Raw genomic sequence first — 25,249 nt, 5'->3', positions numbered from 1 at the left:
CAGCCGAGGCTGAGAGGAAATGCCCCCTCGAGCTCTGCCTCCTCCTCATCCGCCTCCTCCTCTCACCTTCTGTTTGCTAAGTGGCTACCACCAGGAGAAAGTGGGTGTAATGGACGCCCTCGGAGCCTAAACACCGAGATACACCGCTCGTCTGGCAGCAGCATCGAACCCCCGGTGTGGGAGAAACCAGCACAGCCATGTTCGGCCGCTCGCGGAGCTGGGTGGGAGGACAGGGGAGGGCGAAGAACATCCACTCCCTGGACCATCTGAAGTGAGTGGCTAGCATGAGACGAGCTAACGTGCTAGCCTGGGTGATAAGCTGTCAGGCGTTAGCAAGAAGCTAGGTGCTAGCGACTCCACCGGCATCAGGTTATTGACGTGTTGCTGATTTCACTGCAGCGGAGTGGGGGGGGCTCGTGCCTCCATTCACCCTGCTAATGGAGGCATGAGGGGGGATGAGTGAGCTAGCTTGTGCACGTTAGCATTCCCACTGTGGAGCTGAGCTGCAGTGTGTCCCAACAGGTGTAACTCTATCTCTCTCTGTGTGTGTGTGTGTGTGTGTGTGTGTGTGTGTGTGTGTGTGTGTGTGTGTGTGTGTGTGTGTGTGTGTGTGTGTGTGTGTGTGTGTGTGTGTGTGTGTGTGTGTGTGTGTGTGTGTGTGTGTGTGTGTGTGTGTGTGTGTGTGTGTGTGTGTGTGTGTGTGTTTGGAGATGAGCAGTGGATCCATGACATTTTCTTGACATATACATTTCATACAAACCAGTAATTCAGCTGGAGTCATCACATTATATATTATCTCAAAGTACTTTACATAGAAGGAGAACCAGACTCAATGTGGGCGGCCATCTGCCTCGACCGGTTTGTGTGAGCAGGGAAAAATGGGGTGTAGAGGTGGGTGGAGGAGAGGGAGAGAGGGACAAGTTATGTTCCATCAGGTTCCTCTGATCTTCAGCTTCCACATGTGTCTCTCGATCACTATCGATGGAAACATGAATAGTTGTGGAGCCGCGAGTTCACCACCTTGTCTCCATTTCTCTCCACCAGGTATATGTACCACGTCCTGACCAAGAACACAACGGTGACCGACAGCAATCGCAACCTCCTAGTGGAGACCATCCGCTCCATCACAGAGATCCTCATCTGGGGCGACCAGAATGACAGCTCTGTGTTCGAGTAAGTTCCCGTCAACGTCCAATCAATTATAGGTGTGATGTGCATGTGGTTCAAAGCGACATCACAATTTCTACTTCTTGACACGCTGACTCAAAGAACAAAGAAGCAACAACAGTACTTTAGCAGACTTTAATATAATTAGACAAGAATGTAAGTGAAAAGAAAACTATTTTCTTCTATGGTACAAAACACAAAGCTCTGGCCTCACTAAATTTAAAGTTTACAGTCGCTAGAGTCAGACTCTGAGATGTAGTCCAATGAAGAGTATATATGTATTCATTTTTTTTCTGATCATTTTTATGCTTTATTTGATAGCTACAGTGGAAACAGTCAGGAAATGTAGGTAAAGACGTTTGGTAATGAGATGCAGCGCACAGTCTGACCATATGGCTGCAATAAATATTTATCTATCTTTACCAAGGCTCCACAATAATGCTGTGAAAGAGAAACTCTGTAATGTTATCGTTTCAAGATGAATTCATGGTTAATTCTGTATGTTTTTATTCTCTGTCTGTTTTCAGCTTCTTTCTGGAGAAGAACATGTTTGCCTTCTTCCTCAACATCCTGCGTCAGAAGTCCGGACGCTACGTCTGCGTCCAGCTCCTCCAGACCCTCAACATACTGTTTGAGAACATTAGCCACGAGACGTCTTTATGTAAGTACTTTCACTGATTGACTGAAAAATAAACACATGCAGGATGTATTGCATTTCAGTAAACTAGACCCAACAGAAAAGAGTTTTGAGACTGAGGCTTTGTCTGGATATATGAGGTTTTTTGAGGCTGCGGCAAAGTTGGGAAAACTTTTAAATCTAATTATCTTCTAAGATGTTTCTATTATATATTAGAATAGAATATTTTTCAATTTGGGATTTATTGTGTTATCAAATTGCATTAGTGCTGGAATGGTTAGTGGATGGACTAAAAGACGCTGAGAAGCTTGAAAGGGTTTGCTCCTAAAAGATGTCTTCCTCTGCTAAAACTTCTCTTCTCTTCACCGTTAGATTACCTCTTGTCAAACAACCACGTGAACTCCATCATTGTCCACAAGTTTGACTTCTCAGACGAGGAGATCATGGCCTACTACATCTCCTTCCTCAAGACCCTGTCCCTCAAACTCAACACCCACACCGTGCACTTCTTCTACAATGAGGTAAGGCCACAGAGAAATGGGGTAAGAGAAGTACTTTAAACAAGAGTGAGAATCTATCACTTTGTGACCTCAGCCCTTCTTGTGAACTCTCGAAGACAGTTAAAGAATACGGAAGGGACAAAAGAGGAGAGGCTGAGAGTGAAGGGAGTTAGTGATGAAATGGATCAGTAAAACAAACGAGGAGGCTGCTGTGTCTGAGCAACTTCAATACACACATCATCTTTAAATAATCTACAGCCGTTCAATTAGCAAAAATCTCCAGAGGCTTAGTTGTCACTTGCATTTTGTGCAAGTTGACCTTTATTTGTACTTATCAGGCAACTGCAATCTGTGATTCTACACACTATGTCGAAAATGTCAGCTTCCTGTCTCTAGATAGGTTGATTTTGCAACAGACATCTTTCTCTGCACTGACTGGTACAAAGACTCTGAGTGCTGATATAACCTTAATTTAATATTTTTCTAAGTGTGTGTTTGTGTGGTAATGGATGGTAATATCTAAGACTACTGTATATCTGAATAATCTCTGATGATGTTGTTGCCCTTCTTTGTAACAGCAGTATCTGTAGTCCTTCAGGTGGCCTGTGTGTGCTGGGGAGAGTTATTGGTGTACTGTTGATGGAAGCTTTACCCCTGAAACCAAAGCCAGACCCATCGTGTAGATATGAGCGTTTATGTAGTTTAAGGAAACAACAACCTTATAACAGAATTAGTTTATTTTGATTATTTACTTAATGTTAGTCTTCAATAATAAAAAAGAAAAATCTTCTTCTTTGGAAAGAAAACAATGACATTTCTGGATATAGTCTTATAGGTGAGGTTAAGTCTGTAATGTGTGAAACACTCTGTTCTTACTGTTATCATCCTTCCTGTGTTTAGTCTCTTACACCATCAGTAGAAGGAATATAGGACAGAGACTAACTTATTAGACTAACTTAACTCAGATCCCTTCTTGATTTGTTTATCTCAGACTGAGCGTCTGATTGTTGTTTTAAAAGCAGACGTGTCAAATTCTAAAACTATCCTATAAGAAACTTCAGATATTTTGTTAATCTGAATTCAAATCTAGAAGCTTCTTTTTTTCTTAATTTTCAATAGCAACTGTTTGGATGCAATATGCATAATTAATCTCTCCCTTTCTTTACTATAATTCATTTATGATTTGGTCATTTCAAAGTTTGGCGATTGATAGCATGTTTCCCTCCAGGGGGCGCCGTTGGATAGCCGTTAGTCTCTTTTGTTGCTGTCAGATCTACAAACTCTGGGTTTGGGTTCAGTTTCACGTCAGATTTCTTCATTCGCTGTGACCTCATCGTGACTCTTTGCTCACCGAGCCTCAACTGTGATTGGTTGGAGGTCTCAGCGAATGAGGAATGCTCGAGTAGAGGATCAGGCACTGGCACAGAGAGAGACTGGAAGATACAGAGCTTTTGCGTGGTCATGAAATGTATGACGAGATGTAAATCAAAATCTGATTGTCTTTTATTTTATATAAATAAAACAATTTTTACATATTGGATGAACAAGTCAATACATCCATTTGGCTGAATTTTAAGATATTCATCTTTAATTCTTTAGGGATAAGTTGGTCCACAAGGTAAAAACACTTTATTATTTTACAGTTTCACACCAAGTCTCGAACCATTAGATTAAACTGTAAATTAGATTTGTATGTGTTTGCCCAGCCTGTATTTTTCTAAGTCTCCGGCCCAGTGTTTATCGTTTCTTTTTTTTATACAAGCTGCTTTTTCTCTCTCTCTGTGGTCATTCGTGGCCAAAGCCCGGCGGTGCAATGCCGTGCCTTGCTCACCGGCGCCCCCTCCCTCTCTGTCTCCCACACACAGCACACTAATGACTTTGCCCTGTACACCGAGGCCATTAAGTTTTTCAACCACCCTGAAAGCATGGTCCGCATCGCAGTCCGCACCATCACTCTCAACGTCTACAAAGGTGAGTGCCAGGAACACGCATGTGCCCATGCTAGCTATGCATACATACAGAAAGCCAACACATGCTGACTCACTCACACACACACGCACACACTCATGGGATGCTGGGACTGCCTACCGCCTCTTCTCTTCTTCTTCTTCTTGTTGCTGCTGCTGCTTCTGGTGCATGAACATGACTAACAGGTAACACCAACACACATTTTGCAGAATTTTGGGGCACAATATCGTTTGTTGCCTGCTACTGTGAGTGATCAAACATCAATCTGACAGAACAGTGGCTCTCCTAGTGCAAATCATTATTTTTAAGGTATCATATAATACATTTTTAAGTTTTCAAATAGTCCTAAACCTGAGGATATTCAGCCATCATCAAAAATGCCTAGAAATAAACATACAGTTAATTTTGGTCACAAATCCGCTGCATTCCGTCATTTTCTACTCTTTCACAGTTAAATTCTGCTGCAGTTATAATGAACAGCATTTTCAAATAAGATAAAAAAATATAAGTTAATAGAGATGTTCGAGACGATCCAGCAACGTATTAATCAGCAGGTTATGAACTTGTCGGTCTTTTGTTGGTGTTGTGTCACCACAAGGTGCAGCCTCTCTGCTTCACTGATCTCATTCACATATTCACTGTTTGTAAATTAGCTCACTCACGTGCACTGTGCTGCGTCAGGCTCGACTTCTCCCTGCTGCCGCCTTTCTTGTACCTCAAGGCCGTTGGTGCTTTGGGCGGATTCTCTTTTACATCACACTTCTCTTTACTATACGTGACGTAACGTTGCCTCATTATTGAGCCACTGCGGCACATCTACGGCTTCCTGTCTGTCTCTGTATTTGTAGTTTGTCTTGTTCTGCATGTAACACTTGAGCAACCTGACTTTCCGACACCACCCATGAAGTCTTGACTCTTTAACCCCCGTGGTATAAGTAACCATTGTGGAAAAACATGTATTCTTCTGGGCTGTAATGTTATTGAATGGAATCTGTTTAAGAGTGAAGCATTAACTGAGATAACTGTAACCGGTACAGGATATCTGCTCTAATGCAGATATGTATTGTATGTAGTGCAAATAACCTGTGTAGCACTTTTAAACAAATATCACAATTTGAAGTTTTTCAAAAATATAATGACATGAATATAATTCAGCTTTTTTTTTAAAATGAACTTTATTATTTAGACTTTATTTTAAAGATGGATGACAAGAGGGTTTCCCAAAAATGAAGCTTAAGCGTCTTGATCGCCTCCTGGTGGCTGCAGTACTGGTCATAAACCCGCCTCCTCCATGTTTGTGGAGTTCACATCAAGCCATTTTTACTCAAAGATGCTTTCTGTCATTTTAGGTAGTTCTAATCACATTGGTGTATGTTCAACTGCTAATTGTTCATGCCTGTGCCTTTCGGTGACGTAAATGTTCCTTTTCAAGGTCTGTCATTGTTTGTAGTTTTATTTGTGAAGATAACTGCAGGGTCCTTGCCACCTCACCGACCCCCCCCCCCCCCACAACCCCTTTACTCACATTAACCCTGTGTCTGTTTCCCCTCCCCTCTCCCTCCTCTTCAACAACCCCTCTTCCTCTCCTTGTCTCTCTCCTCCTCCTCCCCCCCTCCTCCCTCTACGCGCCCCATCTGCCTAACTCCAGTTTCATGTAAGTTGGTTCCATTCATTTAGACTTTACCTCAGGGCTGGGTATTGTAGGAACATGTTTTGTTGTTAGTTTCTTTAGACGTTTACCAATTGTTATTGGTAAACCAGTTATTACGAAATTTGTGTTTTTAATATGAGTTGTTATAAGGTATTACATATGTGTTTAGCGATACCCAGCCCTATTTATACCTAAGGGTGTATTTGTTGTAAATGTACTGGTATGAATATCATTCTGTATCACCTACCTACATGCATACATTACGAAAAACACCTGCATGCCTTTTTTAATTTGTTTTTTCCCGGGTTAATCGTTCCTCAGGCTTAATTTCAGCTCAGGGCCACATGTTGCTCACGGCGGGTTTGAGAGTTTTTGAGGTTATTGAGACAGAATCATCCTCTGAATTAATCCACAGTTCATCCACTTATACACAATGCTGCTATGACAGGGGAACTCTGATTTGTACATTTGTTTCCTGCTATTATGTAATAAGTGAATTTGATTTGCTCATTCGTTACTGTCTCAGTTTGACCAGTGTGGATTGGCATTGTGAAATTACAACCAGTTTTTTTATTTATTTAACCCTTTCTTTCTTCGTTTTGTTGTAATCCTGCTAACACACAGACAATGAGACGAACAGTAATCAAAGCATTACCTACTTGGTAACAAATCTAACATGCTTCATATTAGGGCTTTTATACAGTAGACCTGCCAGCAGAATTGAATTTAACATTGAACTATTATATATCCTGTGAATTAGATTACTACTATTGAAATTCTAACTACAATTTATGTTGGATCTAATCTGGCTCAGATCTTTCTCCCGGTCTAAAGAAGGCTCTTGTTAACAAAGCAGAAAAAAAAGGTTGGAAAGAGAGTTTTTATTTGTCCAATTACACCACGTGAGACCCGACTCATGCTGGTCACGCTGTCGCCTCAATTTAAAACCAGACTGGTTTTCCTCTTCTCCACTGGATTTCTCTTTTAATTGCATTTTACAAAATCCAAATGGCTGAATCAATTCTTGGACTTAATTTGACTTCATGTGGTGGGTTTATTTTTCGGAATTTGTCATGTTTTTACTCTTTTTTTGGTTTGGTTTGTATTCACCGGTCACACTTGGGTACTTTTCTGGGATCGTAAATTGTATATGAATGAGAGACACCATGTGCAGCCCCGGTCACAACTTGTCTGTCTGGCCCCCCTCTCCTCAGTGGACAACCAGCACATGCTGCACTACATCCGAGATAAGACGGCGGTCCCATATTTCAGCAACCTGGTGTGGTTTATTGGCAGCCATGTCCTCGAATTGGACAAGTGTGTGCAGACAGATGAAGAGTGAGTGCTGTCTCTTTCTCAGTGTAATTCTCTCTGTGGTCTCAAGAAGTCAGGGTTTTTAGTACAGTATAGAACAGTAGAAGTTTAGAACAGTATCCTGGTGCTCATTTAGCGAAAGTGCTGTACTTTTAAATTGCACGATATAGTTTTATCACCACTGTTTCAGTTTTATGTAAATCTTGACATTTGTGTCACAGCTGCACTGTCACATGTTTAAAACCTGACCAACGCGATTTCCATGATAATATCTAAACTACCTTTCTATTTCTCTTCTTGTTTCGTGTCTCAGACACAAGAACCGGGGAAAGTTAAGTGACCTGGTAGCGGAGCACCTGGATCACCTCCACTACCTCAATGACATCCTCATCATCAACTGTGAATTCCTAAATGAGGTGCTGACGGACCACCTCCTCAACCGTCTGTTCCTGCCCCTCTATGTGTACTCATTGGTCATCCCTGAGACGGTACGGTACCCTTATGTGTAGCTGGCAGTGATGTTAAGAGGTTAAGCGCAGAAAGCTTCTGAAGTGTCAAAGCTTCGGTTTTTAAAACACAGTAATGCTGAATTCGTCTGTCAAATCACAATTGCTAATTTTATGCTAAACGGAAGTAATTGCCCTCCTGAATTGAAGCTGACAATAATAAGTAAATGAAGACTTTAAATTGTAGATGTGTGTTTAGATGAACTAATACGGAAAATACTGAAATAATAAATAAATATACAAAATATTACAAAAGCTGTTGAGTTATCATGTCGCCATCTTTATATAATGTGTATGAACTGCACAGAATGAGACACGAGAAACAGCATTAAACAAAGGAATAAGCACTAAGCACCTATTTGTGTAATATCCCAAAACATAGGTCTTGTTTATTGAACTATTCAATTATTTTTAAACACTGTGGTGGTTTCAGCTCTGTGGTGTATCTCTCCACTCTCGGCTGACATTTTATTTTCCATGTTTTTCAGTCTGAGGAGCGAAAGATCAACCCCCAGGTGTCCTTGTACCTTCTGTCCCAAGTAAGCTACACACATCACTCAGGAAATGTCTTCTTCTTTAATCATATTTAAGTAACGGCGCTTAAATTAATGAGAATGTGTCTTTCCAGGTGTTTCTGATCATCCACTATCGGCCACTGGTCGACTCCCTGGCCGATGTTATCCTCAACGGGGACCTGTCTGTCTTCACCCCACAGACAGACACACACAGCACACATAAGAGCACGGTAATACACACACACACACACACACACACACACAAGTTATGATACAGCACACAAACACACCTACGCAGGCAACCACATGGGTACATACATGCACGGGTATTTACACAAACACACACACATGGAGCTTCAGATCTGCACATAGGTGGTTATGAGATCACAGGGTCATGTTTTTCTTCATTATTTACCCACATCAAGGCAGCATGGTGCAAATTACCTTCATTGTTTTTCCTTTTTTCAAACAATGTCTCATGACTTCTCTGATTATGCTCGTCATCGTACTTCAATGTCCTCTTTTGATCTCCCTCATCTCTCCCCAAATCTCCCCCATCTGAGTCCCCTCACCTCTCATTCTCTAATTTTATCTCTCCCATGATTCAGTTTCTCTTCCCTTATTGCCCTCCCCCCACTTCTGATTATTTTGTGACTGTTTGTAAAGCCAGGTGGGTGTGCTGAGGTAGTGAGCGTTTCTGAGAAACCCTGTGGTAATTGTGTGTGTGTGTGTCTGTGTGTGTGTGAAACCTAACGCTGTTGTAAGAAGTAGCCTACTTTCCAGTGAATATGAGTGGAAGTGTGATGTTAGCCTACGATCAGGAGGCAGCGAGACAAAATTAGTTTGTGTGAATACTCATACTACTGAGATTTTCCTTTGGGGATGGCGCCACATTGACTCTGGAACTTTAGATTAGCCCTTTTCAAAATATTAGAAGAGAAGTTCATAAAGAACTCACTGATATGAACGGCGGTTTTGAAATAGACTTTCACACAGCTACTTCATAATCAAAGTTCCCTTGAAATCTTGTTAGTAGATCAGATGGGGATATTTACCTCTGTCTCTCTGTTAATGTGAATTGCTTGCATGTGCATAGATTGCTCATTCTGCAGGCGCCTGGCTCATTTGCATTTCTGCTAAATGTTTTCATTTTTCAGAGGTTGCACAGAAGTATTTGTTTGATTCTGTGCGTGCATACTGGCAGGTGGCTGCCACATCAGATAGAGCTGCTCTTCTATTATTGTTTGATTCATTGCAGATGAAATGGATGAGGTATGGGTGCTTTTTCGACACAGGTGGTCAAATGGTACTTCCTGTTTGTCTGTGATGTGGCAGGAAATTAGGTCACATGATGGAACACTGAGCTGGCTCACCTAACCCGGATCTCTTTCCTGGAAGAAGTGTGTTCTCTCTCTCTCTCTCTCTCTCTCTCTCTCGATCTCTCGCTCTTTCTTTCTCCCTCGTCTTTTATACCTATGTGTTTCTTTTTCTTTTTTTTGCATCCGCAGCATCTGTTCTTTCTCCTAAATCACATGTAGTTGTTTTAATTGTGTTCTTTTTGTACATCAGATATGGTGTGTGGTTGCGTACATGTGTGCCCGCATGTGCACCACCATGTGCACGCATAGGTTTGTCTCACATGCTCCCTGACCTCCATTAATTTCTCAGCATCGGCTCGGAGTGTGAGCGGTTTACCAGAACATAGTCAGCTAACAGGTGCAACAAAGACACTGATACTAGTCTGTGGTTTGTGCCTGACAGCGTAAACACAGTGTTTTCAGCAGCAGATGTAGTGCAGTCTTTGCGATGACTTACCCTGTGTCACGGAGCGATGACACACAAGGAAGGAAGGAAGGTTAAAAAAATACCAAATTATTTCGGGAAATTGGGAAGCTGAGGCTTTGACATTTGTTAGGCTTCAGGTTGTTTTTCTAAAAAAGAGTGATGACTGTATAGTTGAGAAATAGTTTTTTTTTTATGTGTGTCTGTTCCTCACTAGTCAAAGAGGAAGAAAAGGGAATGGTGGAAGATGTAGAAACAAAATCTTCAGCTTTAACAATCTTCAAGCAATACATTCTTTAGCCAATTACTTAAACATAACACATAACAATCCCCACTTACTTCCAGTAATTGGAGATGCTCAGAAACTTCAACTGAGGCTGTTCGTGACAAAAATTTGAATAACCAGGATGTGCCTGTAGCTTCTGACTCTGTACGTCAGGTGTATATGTGTTTATCTATGTAGCTTCGTGTTCACATGCATATGTGTGGTTTTGCGTCAGCGTAAGAAATCAATTGAAATCGGGCCACCTAGTTTCAGTTTGAGTTACATTACTTGAACCTCTTCCTCTTTGTCTTTTGAAACAAGGTTCAATACTTTTATATGAATTACAAACACAGGAGCAGTTTCATGTCAAGTTCTTCAGTAAAATCACTGATTATTCAGTTCAACGAGAATCAGTTATGGCTCTATCAGAGATCCTTTGTGGTGGTGTACAAAAATCGTGTGTGTATCTTGAGAGAATAGCTTTAATTTAGCAGTTTTTGTTTTGTTATCTTTGTCAATTCGCTAATTGTAAATCCTTTTACAAACTGACTTTGACAGGGGCTTGTTTTGTCATAATAAAAAAAAGGTTTTACTCGAAACAGACACTTTAATCTGAAGAAGTGATGCAATTTTATTATTAGAAATGTCAGTCGCAGTTCAAATTATCACCATTACTTTTAGTCAGTTTTACTGTAAGTCAGGGCTAAAGTCTTTGCTCAGCGTCTTATCCTTTACCAGCTGTTTCCTGTGCATCTACATATGTTCAACTCTGAGTTCTGATTGCGAGAAATGTGTCTATTTCCAGTATGGCCTCACAGATAAGACCTCAAAGCCACTGATCGACACTGTGTGTGTGTGTGCGTGTGTGTTGATTAACAGGAGAGTACAAGTGGATCTTGTGTGTGCTCATCTGTGTCTGTTTTCTGCATGAACATCTACCAGTAAAAGGTTGTAGTGATATTGCTCTCTGGAAACTGGTATTTTCTATTTTCTCATTTATTTTAAACTTTGAACTTCCACCGTACTGTCACATGTGTAATGTCGCCTTAGATAAAAATCATGCGACAAGCAGAGCTGCCACTGCTTTCTTCTAGCCAAGTTTATCTTAGAAAGAGCACGATAACAAAACACTTTGATGATTTTGCGATAAGATGCTAAAATAACAACTCATTTCCAGATACGTAAAGTTTTCACGTCTGTCACTCTCGCCTTTGATTCCTTTCTGTCCATCTCCAACCTCGCAGGCCAGTGCAATAGGCCTGCGTCGGTTCACCAAGCCCTCGGAGTCTCTGGAGCGCTCCCTGGAGCTGTCCCGTAACCGGGGCCGCAAGAGAACCCAAAAGAGGCCAAACTACAAGAACCTAGGCGAGGACGAGGACGAGGAAAGGGCCGGCGGAGGGGGAGGAAGCGGAGGACTTGGAGGAGAGGAGACCTGGGATGACAATGGCAGAGGAGAGAGGGATGGAGGCCGGGAGAAGGGAAAAGGTACAGAGGGAGGAGGAGGAGGAGGTGGGAGTTCTAAGGGAAGCAGAGCAAGTGGGGAGACAGCGGAAGGTGAGTGTGTGTCTCCTTGGACACAGCAGTACAGGACTGTGTTTGTGAGTGTTTCTGTACTACCATCAATCAGACACAGTCTCCCATGATGCATCCTGGTTACCCAGCAGCCACCACAGCAGCTGCCCTCGTCTCCAAACAGAAAAGAGTGAGACTAACTATTAAAAAGACAGAATAATTTCATCAAGAGAAAAAAAAATGAAAAACGGCATAAACAAAAATGAACTTTCATTTGAATTTCCTCTTTATCTAGTTTTGAGATGAGATCACCCTTTTCACTTTTATTTTCCCTCATGGTTACCATGGCTACCACGGATCACCTGTCCACCACAACCCCTGTGGCAGCTGACTGACCTCTTCCACGGTGACACACCATCCATCCTGTGCTCCTCACCTCTCCTCCTGTCTCTCACTCTCGTCCTGTGTGTGTATGTGTGTGTGTATCAAGTAAAACTCTGGACATTTAACTCATCTGAAATGATTCCTTCTTTACGTTGACTGAAAAGACTCTTTGCAGAGAATATTAACAGAGTTTGACACACAATCTTCACGATCGTCAAACGCACAGATTGCATCATGGGCTGCTGAGGAACACAGTTTCAAAATGAGTCCAGGGCTATCGGGGGTGGAAAGATGTGGTCAGCCAATTCTAATGGCTTGATTTGAAAAGTGATAAACAAAAAAAAACAGTTTGAAGGACATAAGTTGTAATGCCGCTGGTTGAAACTGCACTAATGGTTCCTCTACATTTTAATGCGGCCAAATACTAAATTTCATGCATTAGAAAATAAAGTGTCTGTTTCTCTGATCACCTGTAAGCAGACACTGACTCTGTGATCTTTCTTAATTCATCACCTTTATAACCCGTGAAGGTCAAGAAGGAAGCACTTCAGACGTGCATTCATTATCACTGGTGAAAATATTATTTTGTATTCATTGGCAGTGATGTGTTTTTGTTGAAAGTGTTTGATGTGAATGTGAAAAGCGTGTTCATTCAAATGTATTGACACTTATGCTAGTGACTACAAAAAGAGTGTGTGTGTGTGTGTACAGAGATAGAGATGGTGGTGATGGAGAAGTGTAAGGTGTCCGAGCTGACTGAGCAGAACATCACTGATGAGGAGAAGACGGCCGCAGCCACTCGCACATGCGCACAGAGAAGCAGGTACGTGTTCTCACATATCTGAACACAGAGCAGATTGACAAAGAAATGCAAAGACTGAAGAAATAAAATTGCATAACCTTTCTCTCTGTACAGACCGTTTTTGGACATGGTGTACAGTGCCCTCGATTGCGCCAACGATGACTACCACGCCCTGTTTGTCCTCTGCCTGCTTTATGCCGTCTCACACAGCAAAGGTAATAGCTTGTTCTAGATACCCGGTGAATGCAGTTAACTGACCTGCGAGCTATATATAAAACTGGATCGGACTCAGTAGGGCACACACCTGCACCAAGGCCCAGCAGTCCCGTGAATTCTATCAAGATCCAGGAATTATCTTCTGTGAAAATTTCAAAAAATGACCTATTTTGCAATGTTAAAGAAAGTAAATATAAAAAATGTCCCGATCTACACAAAATGTAATGGGTTCTTCCTCGGGCCCACACCAAACCCATCCACCAAGTTTTAATACAATAGTTTCAGCAGTTTTTGTGTAATCCAAGACAGACATGGTAATAAACCAGTTACTTGCTCTCTGGTGTATTGTGTTTCCTACATTGTGTTTGGAAGTAAATATAATTTGTGAAAGATGGCAGTAATATTATGTCTGAAAACTACAACTTTCTAAAGGACTGCAACATGAAACATTGATTCGTTAAGGTACCCTGCTTACTACAAGGCTCTTGGAAGTCAAGACAACCTGAAATGAACACTTTCGATAATTTATATCATCAGAGTGTTCACGTATGTAATGTCACGTCTTCCATATCTGGTCTGAAGGTATAAACCGTGATCTTCTGGAGCGGCTGCAGCTGCCAGTTCCTGACCAGGAGAAGAGCTGCTACAGCCTGGTGCTGGCAGAGAGACTGATCCGAGTCATGAGCCAGGCAGCACAACCAGGTAACTCACAAACAAAGACAAAGGGCCATAAGGAACCATTGTTATTGCAAGTTATCCACAGCACTAACTCATCTCTATCTCTTGACATGTACATAGACGGTAAAGTGCGTCTGGCTACACTGGAGCTGAGCTGCCTTTTGTTGAAGCAGTCAGTGCTGTCTGGAAACGTCTGTATAATCAAAGACGTCCATCTGGCCTGCTTGGAGGTAAGACACACACACAGACACACACACACACGTGCTTGACTCATACATGACATTAGCATATCACACACACAGACTTGATAGTTCCAGAAACTGTCCCTTTTTCAAGAAATAACCCATCATTAGAAAAAAAAGGGTCTGTTAATTGCTGTGGTTTGAGGTGTGAAGAGGAGGCAGCTTTAGAATAAGGAACCTGTGTGAGTAAGTGCCAAACTGCTATTGAATTAGTTATGAGCAAGACCTCACTTTATTAGAATGAGGAAGCTGAGTAAGAAAGACTTAATTTATTGCTATTATAAGAAAAGACCCTAATTACTTTGTGATACTTTATAAGGCCGCTACATTAAGATTGTAATTTTATCACAATAACCTTCTTATTAACTGTAAGTCAAAACTCTTCAGTCAGTGGACTGTTGGTTAAAGAATATGATCACACAGAATACAACATTAAGAATTTGTAATGATTATTAATGATTTGTATATAATATGAAACTAATTAGGAACAATGTGTTTCTTTACCTACTCATTATTTGAATATATTAATTTAAAGGAGAAGAAAGGAGAAGGGTGTTTATTTCACTCCGTGTCACATGAATGTTGGTTCAGTGTATTTTCCTTTTCTTTTTTCACCATGTTTGCACTTCAAGGGTGCCAGAGAAGAAAGTCTGCATTTGCTGCGGAGGTTTTACAAGGTGAGTGTAAATGGAAACGTGCATAATGACGAGATCTTCTCAGGTGTCTTTGCCACAGAAAAAGTTGGTATCAGTTGTAAGTGATATCCAGATCCAGTAGAGATGAGATTACATTGTCATTTGTGCCACTGATTATAATTCAAGGCATTTCCATGAAGTTGTAATGGTAAAACTGAAAGTAATTCAACATTATTACAGATCCGGGTTGAGCTCTTGCTTTCTTTTTCTATTTGAGTGTGTTATCAGTTTTGGAATCAGTAATAAGAGTTATTTTTGGCTAACTCTTAATGAATAAATTGCATGGATTGCAGCTGACGTACTCTTTCAGCAATTGTACCGCAGTCAATTCGCTATCGTGAAGAAACTGTCCTTGCTCAGCAAATCTCTGGTGCAGTGCGTGCAGCTGAGATTAATGTGGTAACCTGCGTCAGTCCTACAAAGAGACAATGAGCACAAAGAAGGAGAAGGTCTTGAATGTTGTCCTGACAGAAAACGAAACCTATCTCAAAGTGTTGTGAGTGTGTGTCTACGTCTGTATACTGTGTTTACACTCAACACACAGGGAGCCATTAGTGTTTCATAATAGCTTATGCTGAGGGAAAACTTGACTGAGGGAGATAGGGCTTGTGAAAAATCCTAACAGGACACAGTAACTTGTGATGTGAACAATAGCAAAGCACACAAGATTATTCTCTGAAAACAAGTGTTTGGAAAAAACTGTGATGTGGCATTATTGTTTCTGTAGCTGTATTTCAGTATAATGGAGTAGAGACAGGTGCAAGAACATCTGCATGTAAACATCTGTGGGGTTCAAAAGTCTGTAACCACATGGAAAGCGGTCAAACGGTTTATATACATGGATTATACAAACACACACTCTGATGAGGTGGGACTTAATGCTTCTTTTTTCATTTTAAACCGTCATCCCAGGGAGAGGAGATCTTTCTGGACATGTTTGAGGATGAATACAGAAGCATGACGGTGAGTTTATCCTGAATTCATGTGTGTATGTCTTTCACTCTTTTCTGCCCCCTTTCTAAAAACAAGACACTACAAAATAACATGATGTTCTTCCTGCTAGTTTGTCTGTGCTCATGCATGCGTTGTGTGTTTGTTGCAGAGTAAACCTCTCAACGTGGAGTATCTAATGATGGATGCCTCGGTGCTGCTGCCACCCACGGGCACACCTCTGACCGGCATCGACTTTGTAAAGAGACTTCCGTGTGGAGACGTGGAGAAGACTCGCAGGGTGCGTCCACTCTCACACTCAAACTCAGTTCATGTCCAAAATCAATCTTGAGTTTCTTCTTGAGGCTTTTGAGAAAATGGTTAATACTTAACATTTTAATATACCCATTTAATTACACTGGCACACTGTAATTACATGAAAGCTACATGAAAGCTCTCATGAAAGACCAAATCTAAGTTCTACTATATTCTCACCTTGTTTTCTCACACGTCTTTTTTTTTTTAGCACTTCTATTTTCTATATCGTATTCAAAGGTTTGTCATAACTGTCAATTTCAGGCAGAACATTTGATTGAGCATTACATTTATGTGTGTGTTTGTGCTTGTGTGGGTCCTCTGCACAGGCGATCCGGGTGTTCTTCATGCTGCGGTCGCTGTCGCTTCAGCTGCAGGGAGAACCTGAGACTCAGCTGCCTCTGACCAGATCTGAAGACCTTATCAAAACAGATGATGTCTTGGACCTCAGTAAGACACACATGCGCGCACACACACACACACACACACACACACACACACACACACACACACACAGGCGTTGCGTAAAACCGGTGATTCTTTCAATGGGAAGGTTTTGTTGTGTTCCCATCAGTGGGAGGATTTCCTCAATTGTGAAAGTTCTCTGAAGCAAGGCTACGTTTTCTATGTTGCAAACACATTAAGAGATTATTGGTTTAGTAATGATTTATGAGACAATAAAACTCATTGTACCTGAGCTATAAAATATAATAACAGCTCCTCTGGCCTTTCATGTTTGTTTAGCTGGAAGGTGAAAGTGACTGATTGTTTTATTTGTTTTGACGAATTTGACTTTTCAGATCCACAATGAACTCGTGACCAGTTACAGTCGCTCCATTGTCTTCCACTAGTGAGGTCTTTTCAGGGCAGCAGGTTGCTTTTGGACACTTGATAGCTCTGGTGCATACATTAGGTGACAGCGAGGGAGGAGTACTTGTGACTGTTCCCTGCAATGTTACCTAACAGCTTGCCTCACAACTGGCCTGCCTGTGGTTGAAACAGGCCTGTCTTTTCTTTAGATAGGTTGTCCCGTTGTAAGAACTTAAATAACAGCAACATTCAAGGAATTTACTTAATGATAAATGACTCTTAACTAGGATGTCACTCAAGTTCATACCTCCTCCAAGGCCAAACTGTCCCCTTACATTCAATCAAGCTGCATCAAGTATTAGACCCCTAAATGTACCTGATTTAGTTTTCATCACGATCCAGGAATTAAATCCTTCATGCCTGGCATCTGTTTCAGACAACAGTGACCTAATCGCCTGTATGGTGGTCAGTAAAGATGGCGGCCAGGCCCAGAGGTTCCTCGCTGTAGACGTGTACCAGATGAGTTTGGTCGAGCCAGAAACCAAACGCCTCGGATGGGGTGTAGTCAAGTTCGCTGGACTCCTGCAGGTAAGAGAGAAGCTGTTTGCATCCCTTTGTTTTAAATTGCCACAAATTTGTCCTTTCTCCCCTTTTCTCCTCGTCCTCAGTTCATCCTCCAGGTTCGGATTTCTTGTTTTCTTTTCCCTTCCCAGAAAAAGCATGATAAACTGTATCACACATATCATACGTTGTACGTAGTCATGCTGAACCATTTCCAGTGTATTCTGTAATGTCAACATGACCCCAGAGAATTTCAAGTGACTCTGCATTCTAACAAAAATGACTGTTTGCTCTGTAGAAACTGATATTGCGACATAGTTTCAAAACTTTTTTCAAACTGTTGTGAAAAATCTTATGTTTCCTTCTTTTGTCTGTTTTATGAATCACATCTTAACTCAATTTGTATCTTTCATCACCAATTCTGCTACTTTCCTTCTCAAACTCACAAACCCTGTCTTCCTCTCCTCATCTCCCACCCCCCCTCCCTCCACAGGACATGCAGGTGTCTGGTGTTGAGGACGACAGCAGAGCGTTGAACATAATCATCCATAAGCCCATCTCCAACCCCCACGCCAAGCCCCTGCCCATCCTCCAGGCCAACTTCATCTTCGCTGACCACATCCGCTGCATCATCGCCAAGCAGCGGCTGGCCAAGGGGCGCATCCAGGCCCGCCGCATGAAGATGCAAAGGATCGCCGGTGGGTAAATAGAAAGTCGGGAGTACAAACCAGTCGTGTTAGGCAGCCTTGTTTCTGTTCGTGACACCAGTATGCAACATCTTGTGACGCCTCCTGGTCAGCTCACCCCATTATATGGTGGGTTTCTGCTCACCTGCCCAGTCGCTCTTCCTTATCATACTACACCACTGGATCTCGCCAATTACAATAAATAAAATAAATTAGATGATTAAGACATGAGGGCATAAATCAGCCCCAGAAAGTGTAATCATGATTGTTCTGGAAGTTTTCTGGAAGCTGGTGAAAGGAGAACTCAGGCAGCAGCTGATGTCTTATGCAGAAGAGTCTAATGTAGACTTGATGCATCAATGAGACCAGAAGGTGTAACAATATACAAACGCTAACAGAGTAACATGAGCACTTGTCACCCCCCCAAGTCTGAAGATGTCTCCCACAGCCTCCCCAGTGTATCTCCCTCTACTTGTGTCACCCATCCTAACCCACATCCATGAATGGCTAGATTAGCTTTCACTATCTATGTTACATGTAGGTGTTGGTCTCCTATTGGACAAATATGCCTACGGTAATCATTCCTAAATCACATTGTGTCCTTACGTCGGAGGGTTGGAGCTGGTGCCTGTCTGTCTGGGGAATCTGAACTTGATGCGAAAGTCCTTCAGTGTCGACACTACAACGTAATGCTGGTTTCCCTGTTTTCTATAACCTGACCTTGGATGTTGCTGGGAGAGAAGGGACTATGTGTGGAATTAGACGGGCACTATTCTCCTAATAGTGTACAGAATCCAAAGTCTCAAATCTGTTGTGTTGCCATGCATGTGTTGCCAAAGTGCCTGATGTACGTGTTTGTACATAGACACAAACAATTATCAGAGGAATACTTCGTAATGTAAATTCAGATGAACTGACTCATAAGCACTTCCCCTCTCAACTGTCTGATTCTTCAGAATTTATCAGTAACAAGTACTTTGACATTTGAAACCTTGCCAATGCAGCAAAGTTAATGAGGATGTGAACAATGCAAATAAACAAAAACACTGAGATGACAAACCCTGCTTTAGACACACACTCAGAAGCATTTCCTAGTTACACGGAATCCAGTGACAGTTGAGCCAAATACATGAGTCTACATTTAACTTCCCATTACACTCCCTCTCTGGAAAAAACTTCAATTTAGTAGTTTTCTCTGACAAAAGGCAGAAGCCTCTCTCTGCCATTTCATGTTTAATATCCAACGCTAAGTACCGTGCAGAAGCTTTGTTTTAATCCCTGTGCTTCCTGTGTATGCAGCTCTGTTGGACCTGCCAGTGCAGCCCAGTGCCTCAGAGGTTCTGGGTTTTGGTCAGACTTCCAACGCTTCACCCAGCGGCCTCCCTTTCCGATTCTACGAACAGTCAAGACGGGCCCCCAACGACCCCACAGCAGCGAGATCAGTCTTTGGCTCCTCGGATAAAGTTCCAGGTAACATACAGGAGATGCATACAGATCCAGAAGCATCTAAAAGATTCATCATGGAACACATATCACCCAAAATCTGAATATCATGAAGGACTGACAGCAAAGTCAGACCCCTGGTAAAACAACTTTTTAATGAGACAGTTTTTTAGCCCAGGTTAATAGAAATGTATTTGTTGTAGCAACATTAAAAGTTAATGTGTTTTCCATAAGAAAAGCTTCTATAATAGATTTATCCTTTCTGTATGTTTTGGGTAAATTACAGCGACATAAGGTTCAAGATAAACCATAGTTTTAATTGCTGTGTGTGTGTGTTTGTGCGTGTGTTTGTCCACGTGTGCCACCTCCAGGTTTTGCGGTGGCTCACTGTGTGTCGCAGCACAGTCCCTCACCCCTCTCCTCCCCATCGCCTCCCTCCAGTGGGAGTGGCAGCACCGGGAGATGTGACTCTGTGACTGCAAGTACTGTATCAGCTCAAAGCCCGACAGGTAGCACACACACACACACACACACACACGCCTGCTTTACAAATGCAGAGTTGTGGTTTTACCTATAGTACAACTGCACACGCCTCAAACAACACAGCTGCTTGCACTGATGTCAGTTCAGTCAAATGGTAATAGGTCAAATCAGGGCTCTTTTCATAAAGAGCGGATCTTTACTGTACTCTTCATTTGCATATAGAGCAGGGGAAGTTAGATCCTTCCTCAAGTGGTCGCTCAAGACCCACTCTCATGCCCGCTGTGCTCAGATCAGCCAGGATGAGAGTGGCAGGTATGAACAGGGCGCTGGCTGCACTCATGGGCGTTAACGTAAAGTTTCTTTACATGCAGACAGGAGAACCTGTTCAACTGGCTGTGGAGGAACGCCATACCTCAGTAGATTCCTCCCATAGATTATTGTACACTAAGCTTAGTAAGGATCAGGCAGTCACCTTAATTGATGTGAACGGTTTAAGGTGCGACTCTACCGAGAGCCAGGAGATTTGTGTAATTTGAGTGCAGCTGCTGAAACTGGACCAGGCTCCGTGAGGCCGTGACACGAATCCCTGCTGAGAAACTCCATCTGATCCAAGAGTTGAGTCGCGTCACATAAATTATTTTGTTTATTTTTGCACTTAATATCTTCTTAACCTCAAAATGACTTAAACAGCATGAGACAAACTTAGTTACACACCTACATATACAGCTGTTCAAGGTTTGTTCAAATTCTTCTAGATTTAAGAATGTGATTGTGAAACACTTTTGTTATATCTTTCATATGCAACCTAACACTCTCACAATGTAAGTATGCTAACAAACTAGTTATTCGATAGTAGTCGTAGTATTGTAACTGGTAGTTTGTTAGCACCACTGCTGCTGTTTCTCATTCTTGTGCTGTGTGTTCACCCTCTACCTCTGCTTTTTCTTCTTGGAAGCTTTTCTGCTTTGCCACATTTGAAAGAAGCTCAACCTTGTCAGAAGGAAACTGTTTGTTCTTGACACAATGACAGTATAAGGAGGTACTTGGTGAACACAATGTCATTCTGCCTTTGCCTGTAGAAAACACGTCCCTCACCTCTTACCCATGTAAATCGTGATAGTTCCCTGATTTGGGTTAAGTGAATGTTCGGCATGTTCTCACTCTACACCGGAAAGTCTGAATTCTTAAAAACCTGTGCCTCCTCTCCTCTCCACTAGATGACGGCACATTTTTGGAGCACACTCCGCCCTCCTCCTCAGGTGGGGAAGGGGAAGGGGGAGGCGGGGAAGTAATTCTACTTTCCTCTACTCCTTCAACCCCAGTCCCTGCTCCGGCCCTAGCCCCGAGCCTCACCCCGGCCTCCCAGCCCAACATCTCCCTCCTCACCGACAACAACGCCGACTCCCTCAGCGTGGAGTCGCTCACGCTAATGCCCCCGTCCGACTCGCCGCACCTGCACCCATGCGCCAGCCACGCTCTCGCAACGCACTCCCTCCAGAGACCAGATGCCTCCATCGCAGAGGAGGATGAGGAGGAGGAGACAGAAGGAGACAGGAGAGGAGGGCAAAGAGATGTGGAGGAGATGCAAGAGGAGGAGGGATCGCCGATGGATGCGACGGTCAAAGAGGACACCGCCACGACAGAGTTGGCCACACCCACTGAGGGAGGAGACGAGCCAGAAGGTGAGGACACACCTCTAGAGGCGGAGCTAAAAAGAGACAACTCTGTGGAGAACTCAGAAGATGCAGACTCACCAGAACTGGATTAAACAACACACAAACTCCTGTTCATGCACTTAACTTCATCTCACACACACACAGGACAGGAGAGTGATAGTGAAACTCTCCGGTGTGGCTACAGTATATTTTCACGTTGCGACTTGTTGGAATTGTGTGATGTGGATAAATCAGGAGGCTTTGGAAGCCTTTGTGTTTGCACATGAAGAAGAAAGACTCTTTTAAAGCACAGACAGAAGACAAGTCCAGACCCAGGTCGAACTCAAGGAAGGCTCAAAGCACATTTGGCTTTTTGTGCACTCGAGTGTGTTCAGTCGTGCGTGTGCGGGTGTTTTTAACACGCGTGTGCCGATGCACACAACCAGCAAAGTTTTCTACTCATTCTGATCGATTGTCAACTCAGAGACACACAAACACACATACACCCTATTTTTGTGTATAACATTCACATAACAGTTTCACAACTATTGTTTTGTGGTGATGGTCACTACTATGCTAATACACACACACACACACACACACACACACACAGTACATACGGCCCACACTGATTCAGCTGCACTTGCCTTTTGACCTTTGCATGACGCACCCAGGAGTGCCAGTGGGTCGGCGTGGGCATGTTCTGCTTTCGGTTTGATTCTCATTCTTCCACCTGTAAAGTAATGATCCATTCATTTGCCACTTCCTGATTGGTGTCTATTATAGAATATATATATATATATCAAATCATCTCGACCGATCAGGCAGCACCTCTCTGAGACTGTCCACATTCATTCGATGTTAACCGAAGTTTTTTTTTCTAAAGTGGTCGTCTTGTGCCCTGCTGGTAAATATTTGGATAAATTCCTGTGGGAATGTGACATGAGGTTTGTGAACGCTGCTTTTTACTTTTGATTAACCAGCACACAGTCGGTTCCCAGCAATTCACATATGCAACAACAATCGATTTAACTTCGATCTCACTCTGGCTTTTATTCCAACTTCCATTTCAAATCGCCACCCGTCAGCAGCCTGAAGGATCTGAATGGAGCATCGGCTGCTGAGTAAGTGGTACTGAATAATATATAATGCGGAGCAGTAGTAAGTGAGTTTTGTTTCAGTCATACATTGATTCATTCATTCATTCTATTCGGCCTGTGGCAAAACAAATGTCCTCAAATACAAAAACACTGATTTACAAAGTTGTTTCAGAGTGTTTGACGACCTAAGAAAATAAGCCTCAAATTTTTATTTTCTTAAATTTCTTTCAGCCGCATAGTGATGTAGTATAATATGGATCTGTGGTGTCATGAGGAAACTATTCGAAGTAACAGCCGTGTCTTTGGGTCTGCACGTGTTGAATGTACCTGCTGATTTCCCCCCCCTCAGGCGCTGACCTGAGATCAGTTTTACTCTGCATGTAAGTGGGGACGGCTTTAAATAGATAAATGTTAACAAGACAAGAGAAGTAGTATGTGGTTGATTCCACCCCCTGAACAAAAGTTTGGATCCTATTTTCATGAACAAAGCTTAACTACTGCAATAATCTGAAGAAGGAACCAGTGCTGGGGAGACATGAATGTAACAACTTATATCTCAATCATCAGTGTTGTTAGATCAACTTTAAACTTTAATTCTTGACTTGATTTGTTTAAAAAAAAAGCACACGGATTGTTTAAAATATATTTTCTGGATGTGTCCTCATCTTTTTCGATTCTTTTACCCGCGCTGCTTTTCTCCTTCTCTTTTTCTCCCTCGCTTTCCAACTCGCCCTCCTCCTCCCGGTGCCATCGCCACACAGCTGAAGTCTTAACGCTCGATCACTCTTGTTTTTTAACTTTGTACAGTCATCAACAAGTTTATAAATGAGAAACTCAGAGCAATACTCTCTCTCTTTATTTTGAGTCCGTCTCCTCGAATTTCCATTTGGCTTTTTGTAAATAGCATAAGAATGACAGTGGTGATGAGGCTGCGCCAACCCGCTGAAGAGGCGGAGCTTGGCACAGTTTGTAGAGCCGATGGTTCGGAGGAACGTGCATCGGCCGACGCGTCGCTCGTAACCGCTGGCGACGGAAACGTGCCGTGAGAAGCATCTGTAATCGAGCCTCTGATTGTAGTGTGTGTGTGTATAATTTGTTTGTATGCTCTGTAAATGCTTTTGGCTTTTAAACCTGTAATTATTGTTAATGAACTAAAACAGAGGAATAAATAAAGAATTGCAATAAATTATTCTACTTAAAAACGGTGAGCGCACTGCATGAGTGTTGTTGTTTTGTTTGCAGACAGGACAGAGGTTGTTTTTTTCCACTCCATTCTTCTCAGAACGGCGCAGCAGTAGTAAAAGCAGAGGAGGTTCTCCTCAGAGTTTGAGCAAGAAAACCACAGGAAATATTAGAAAACCGTCGCCCACCCACTCGTCTTCTACAACACTGAGCACCAGGGTTCAAAGGACGTTTTTAGGGGAACTGCTGTTGCTCTTAAATAGAAGTCGCTTGTAAAATATCTGGATTTCTACATAATCAACCTTCACACATATCTGTGGTGCTAAAATAAGCTGAGTCGAAAACACAGTCACATGTGTCGGAAAGCTGGAGGTCGGTGACCTACACTGAGACGCCTCACGTGATCAAACACAGCTAACGACCTTCAAACTGCATCACACGACAAATGTTCAACTTCCTGCTCTGCAGCTCGACACTCAGGTGTAAACACGGGTTAATGAGGCACATATTTGCTTCTGGCCTGGATTCAGAATGTGTGAGAGCGTGTGTGAGACGCTGAGAAGGCCTGAGGATCATGACGTTGCTGTTACACTTTCTACATGTTTGCTCTGTCTCTGTGGCTGCTGCTGCTGCTGCTGCCCTCAGTCACTTTGTGGTCTGTACGTGTTGCTTTTATCGCGGTTCCTCACTTCAGGGAAGTCTGGGTGTTGTGTGCGTAAACCTGAATGAGTTCCTGGTACTGCAACAATACGGACATGGTGTTCGTGTGCGAGTGTGCGCCACACCACAGCAGTCACAGCATCAAGCTGAAGTTCAGACTGATGTAAAGATTGAAGCAGTCGTGCTGTTGAAGTCACAATCACGGATGAAGATTAATTCGAAACCGAACAATTAAAAACATGAACACAACATAAGTTTACATTGTGACCATCTTACTTTTGACCTATTTACAGCCACTTGCTTGTGTTACTAGCGTTTTGTGCCGGATATTTACGTGGCGACCAGAGGTGAGAATCTAAAAACTGCTTCAAAAAATGTTCCAGCACAACTGTCCAACTATGAAATATGTCAGTCGTGTTTCTTCTTTTGTTTTTGTAGTTTTAATAAATAACACTTTTTACTGATATTTAAAGGTGCAGGATTTTGTTGCCACATGCTGACATTTCCCCTCCCTCCACCTCAAACATGAAGGATTTAGGACCTGTGTGCAGCCGGGAGCAATCACGTCATCCAATCTTCTCTAGTTCTAG

The 25,249-nt window shown here is 42.5% G+C and overlaps 1 protein-coding gene across 1 annotated transcript; it reads left to right on the top strand.

Annotated features, from left to right (window-relative positions):
• The first annotated feature begins 74 nt into the window (after positions 1-74).
• clec16a (C-type lectin domain containing 16A) lies at positions 75-24,022 on the top strand. Its single transcript, XM_061089633.1, has 23 exons — positions 75-271; positions 1,045-1,173; positions 1,695-1,828; positions 2,177-2,325; positions 4,170-4,275; positions 7,138-7,261; positions 7,551-7,725; positions 8,232-8,282; positions 8,372-8,488; positions 11,550-11,790; positions 12,913-13,024; positions 13,118-13,218; positions 13,802-13,921; positions 14,018-14,127; positions 14,772-14,816; positions 15,747-15,797; positions 15,937-16,065; positions 16,409-16,529; positions 17,326-17,477; positions 17,944-18,148; positions 19,436-19,606; positions 19,951-20,088; positions 21,280-24,022. The coding sequence occupies exons 1-23, from the start codon at positions 198-200 to the stop codon at positions 21,828-21,830; spliced, it is 3,306 nt and encodes a 1,101-aa protein (XP_060945616.1). The 5' UTR covers positions 75-197; the 3' UTR covers positions 21,831-24,022.
• Positions 24,023-25,249: the final 1,227 nt, after the last annotated feature.

This window comes from Limanda limanda, chromosome 17, assembly GCF_963576545.1.
Source record: "Limanda limanda chromosome 17, fLimLim1.1, whole genome shotgun sequence".
NCBI classification, from domain to species: Eukaryota; Metazoa; Chordata; class Actinopteri; order Pleuronectiformes; family Pleuronectidae; genus Limanda; species Limanda limanda.
Note: the sequence above shows the minus strand (reverse complement) of the source record. Positions and strands in the feature narration are given on the sequence as shown.

Bases quoted from the DNA above. Each gene is read 5' to 3' on its own strand.
- clec16a (XM_061089633.1), top strand. From the start codon at position 198: ATGTTCGGCCGCTCGCGGAGCTGGGTGGGAGGACAGGGGAGGGCGAAG. The intron at 1,174-1,694 runs GTAAGTTCCCGT...GTCTGTTTTCAG, and splicing joins AATGACAGCTCTGTGTTCGA to CTTCTTTCTGGAGAAGAACA. The intron at 13,025-13,117 runs GTACGTGTTCTC...CTCTCTGTACAG, and splicing joins ACATGCGCACAGAGAAGCAG to ACCGTTTTTGGACATGGTGT.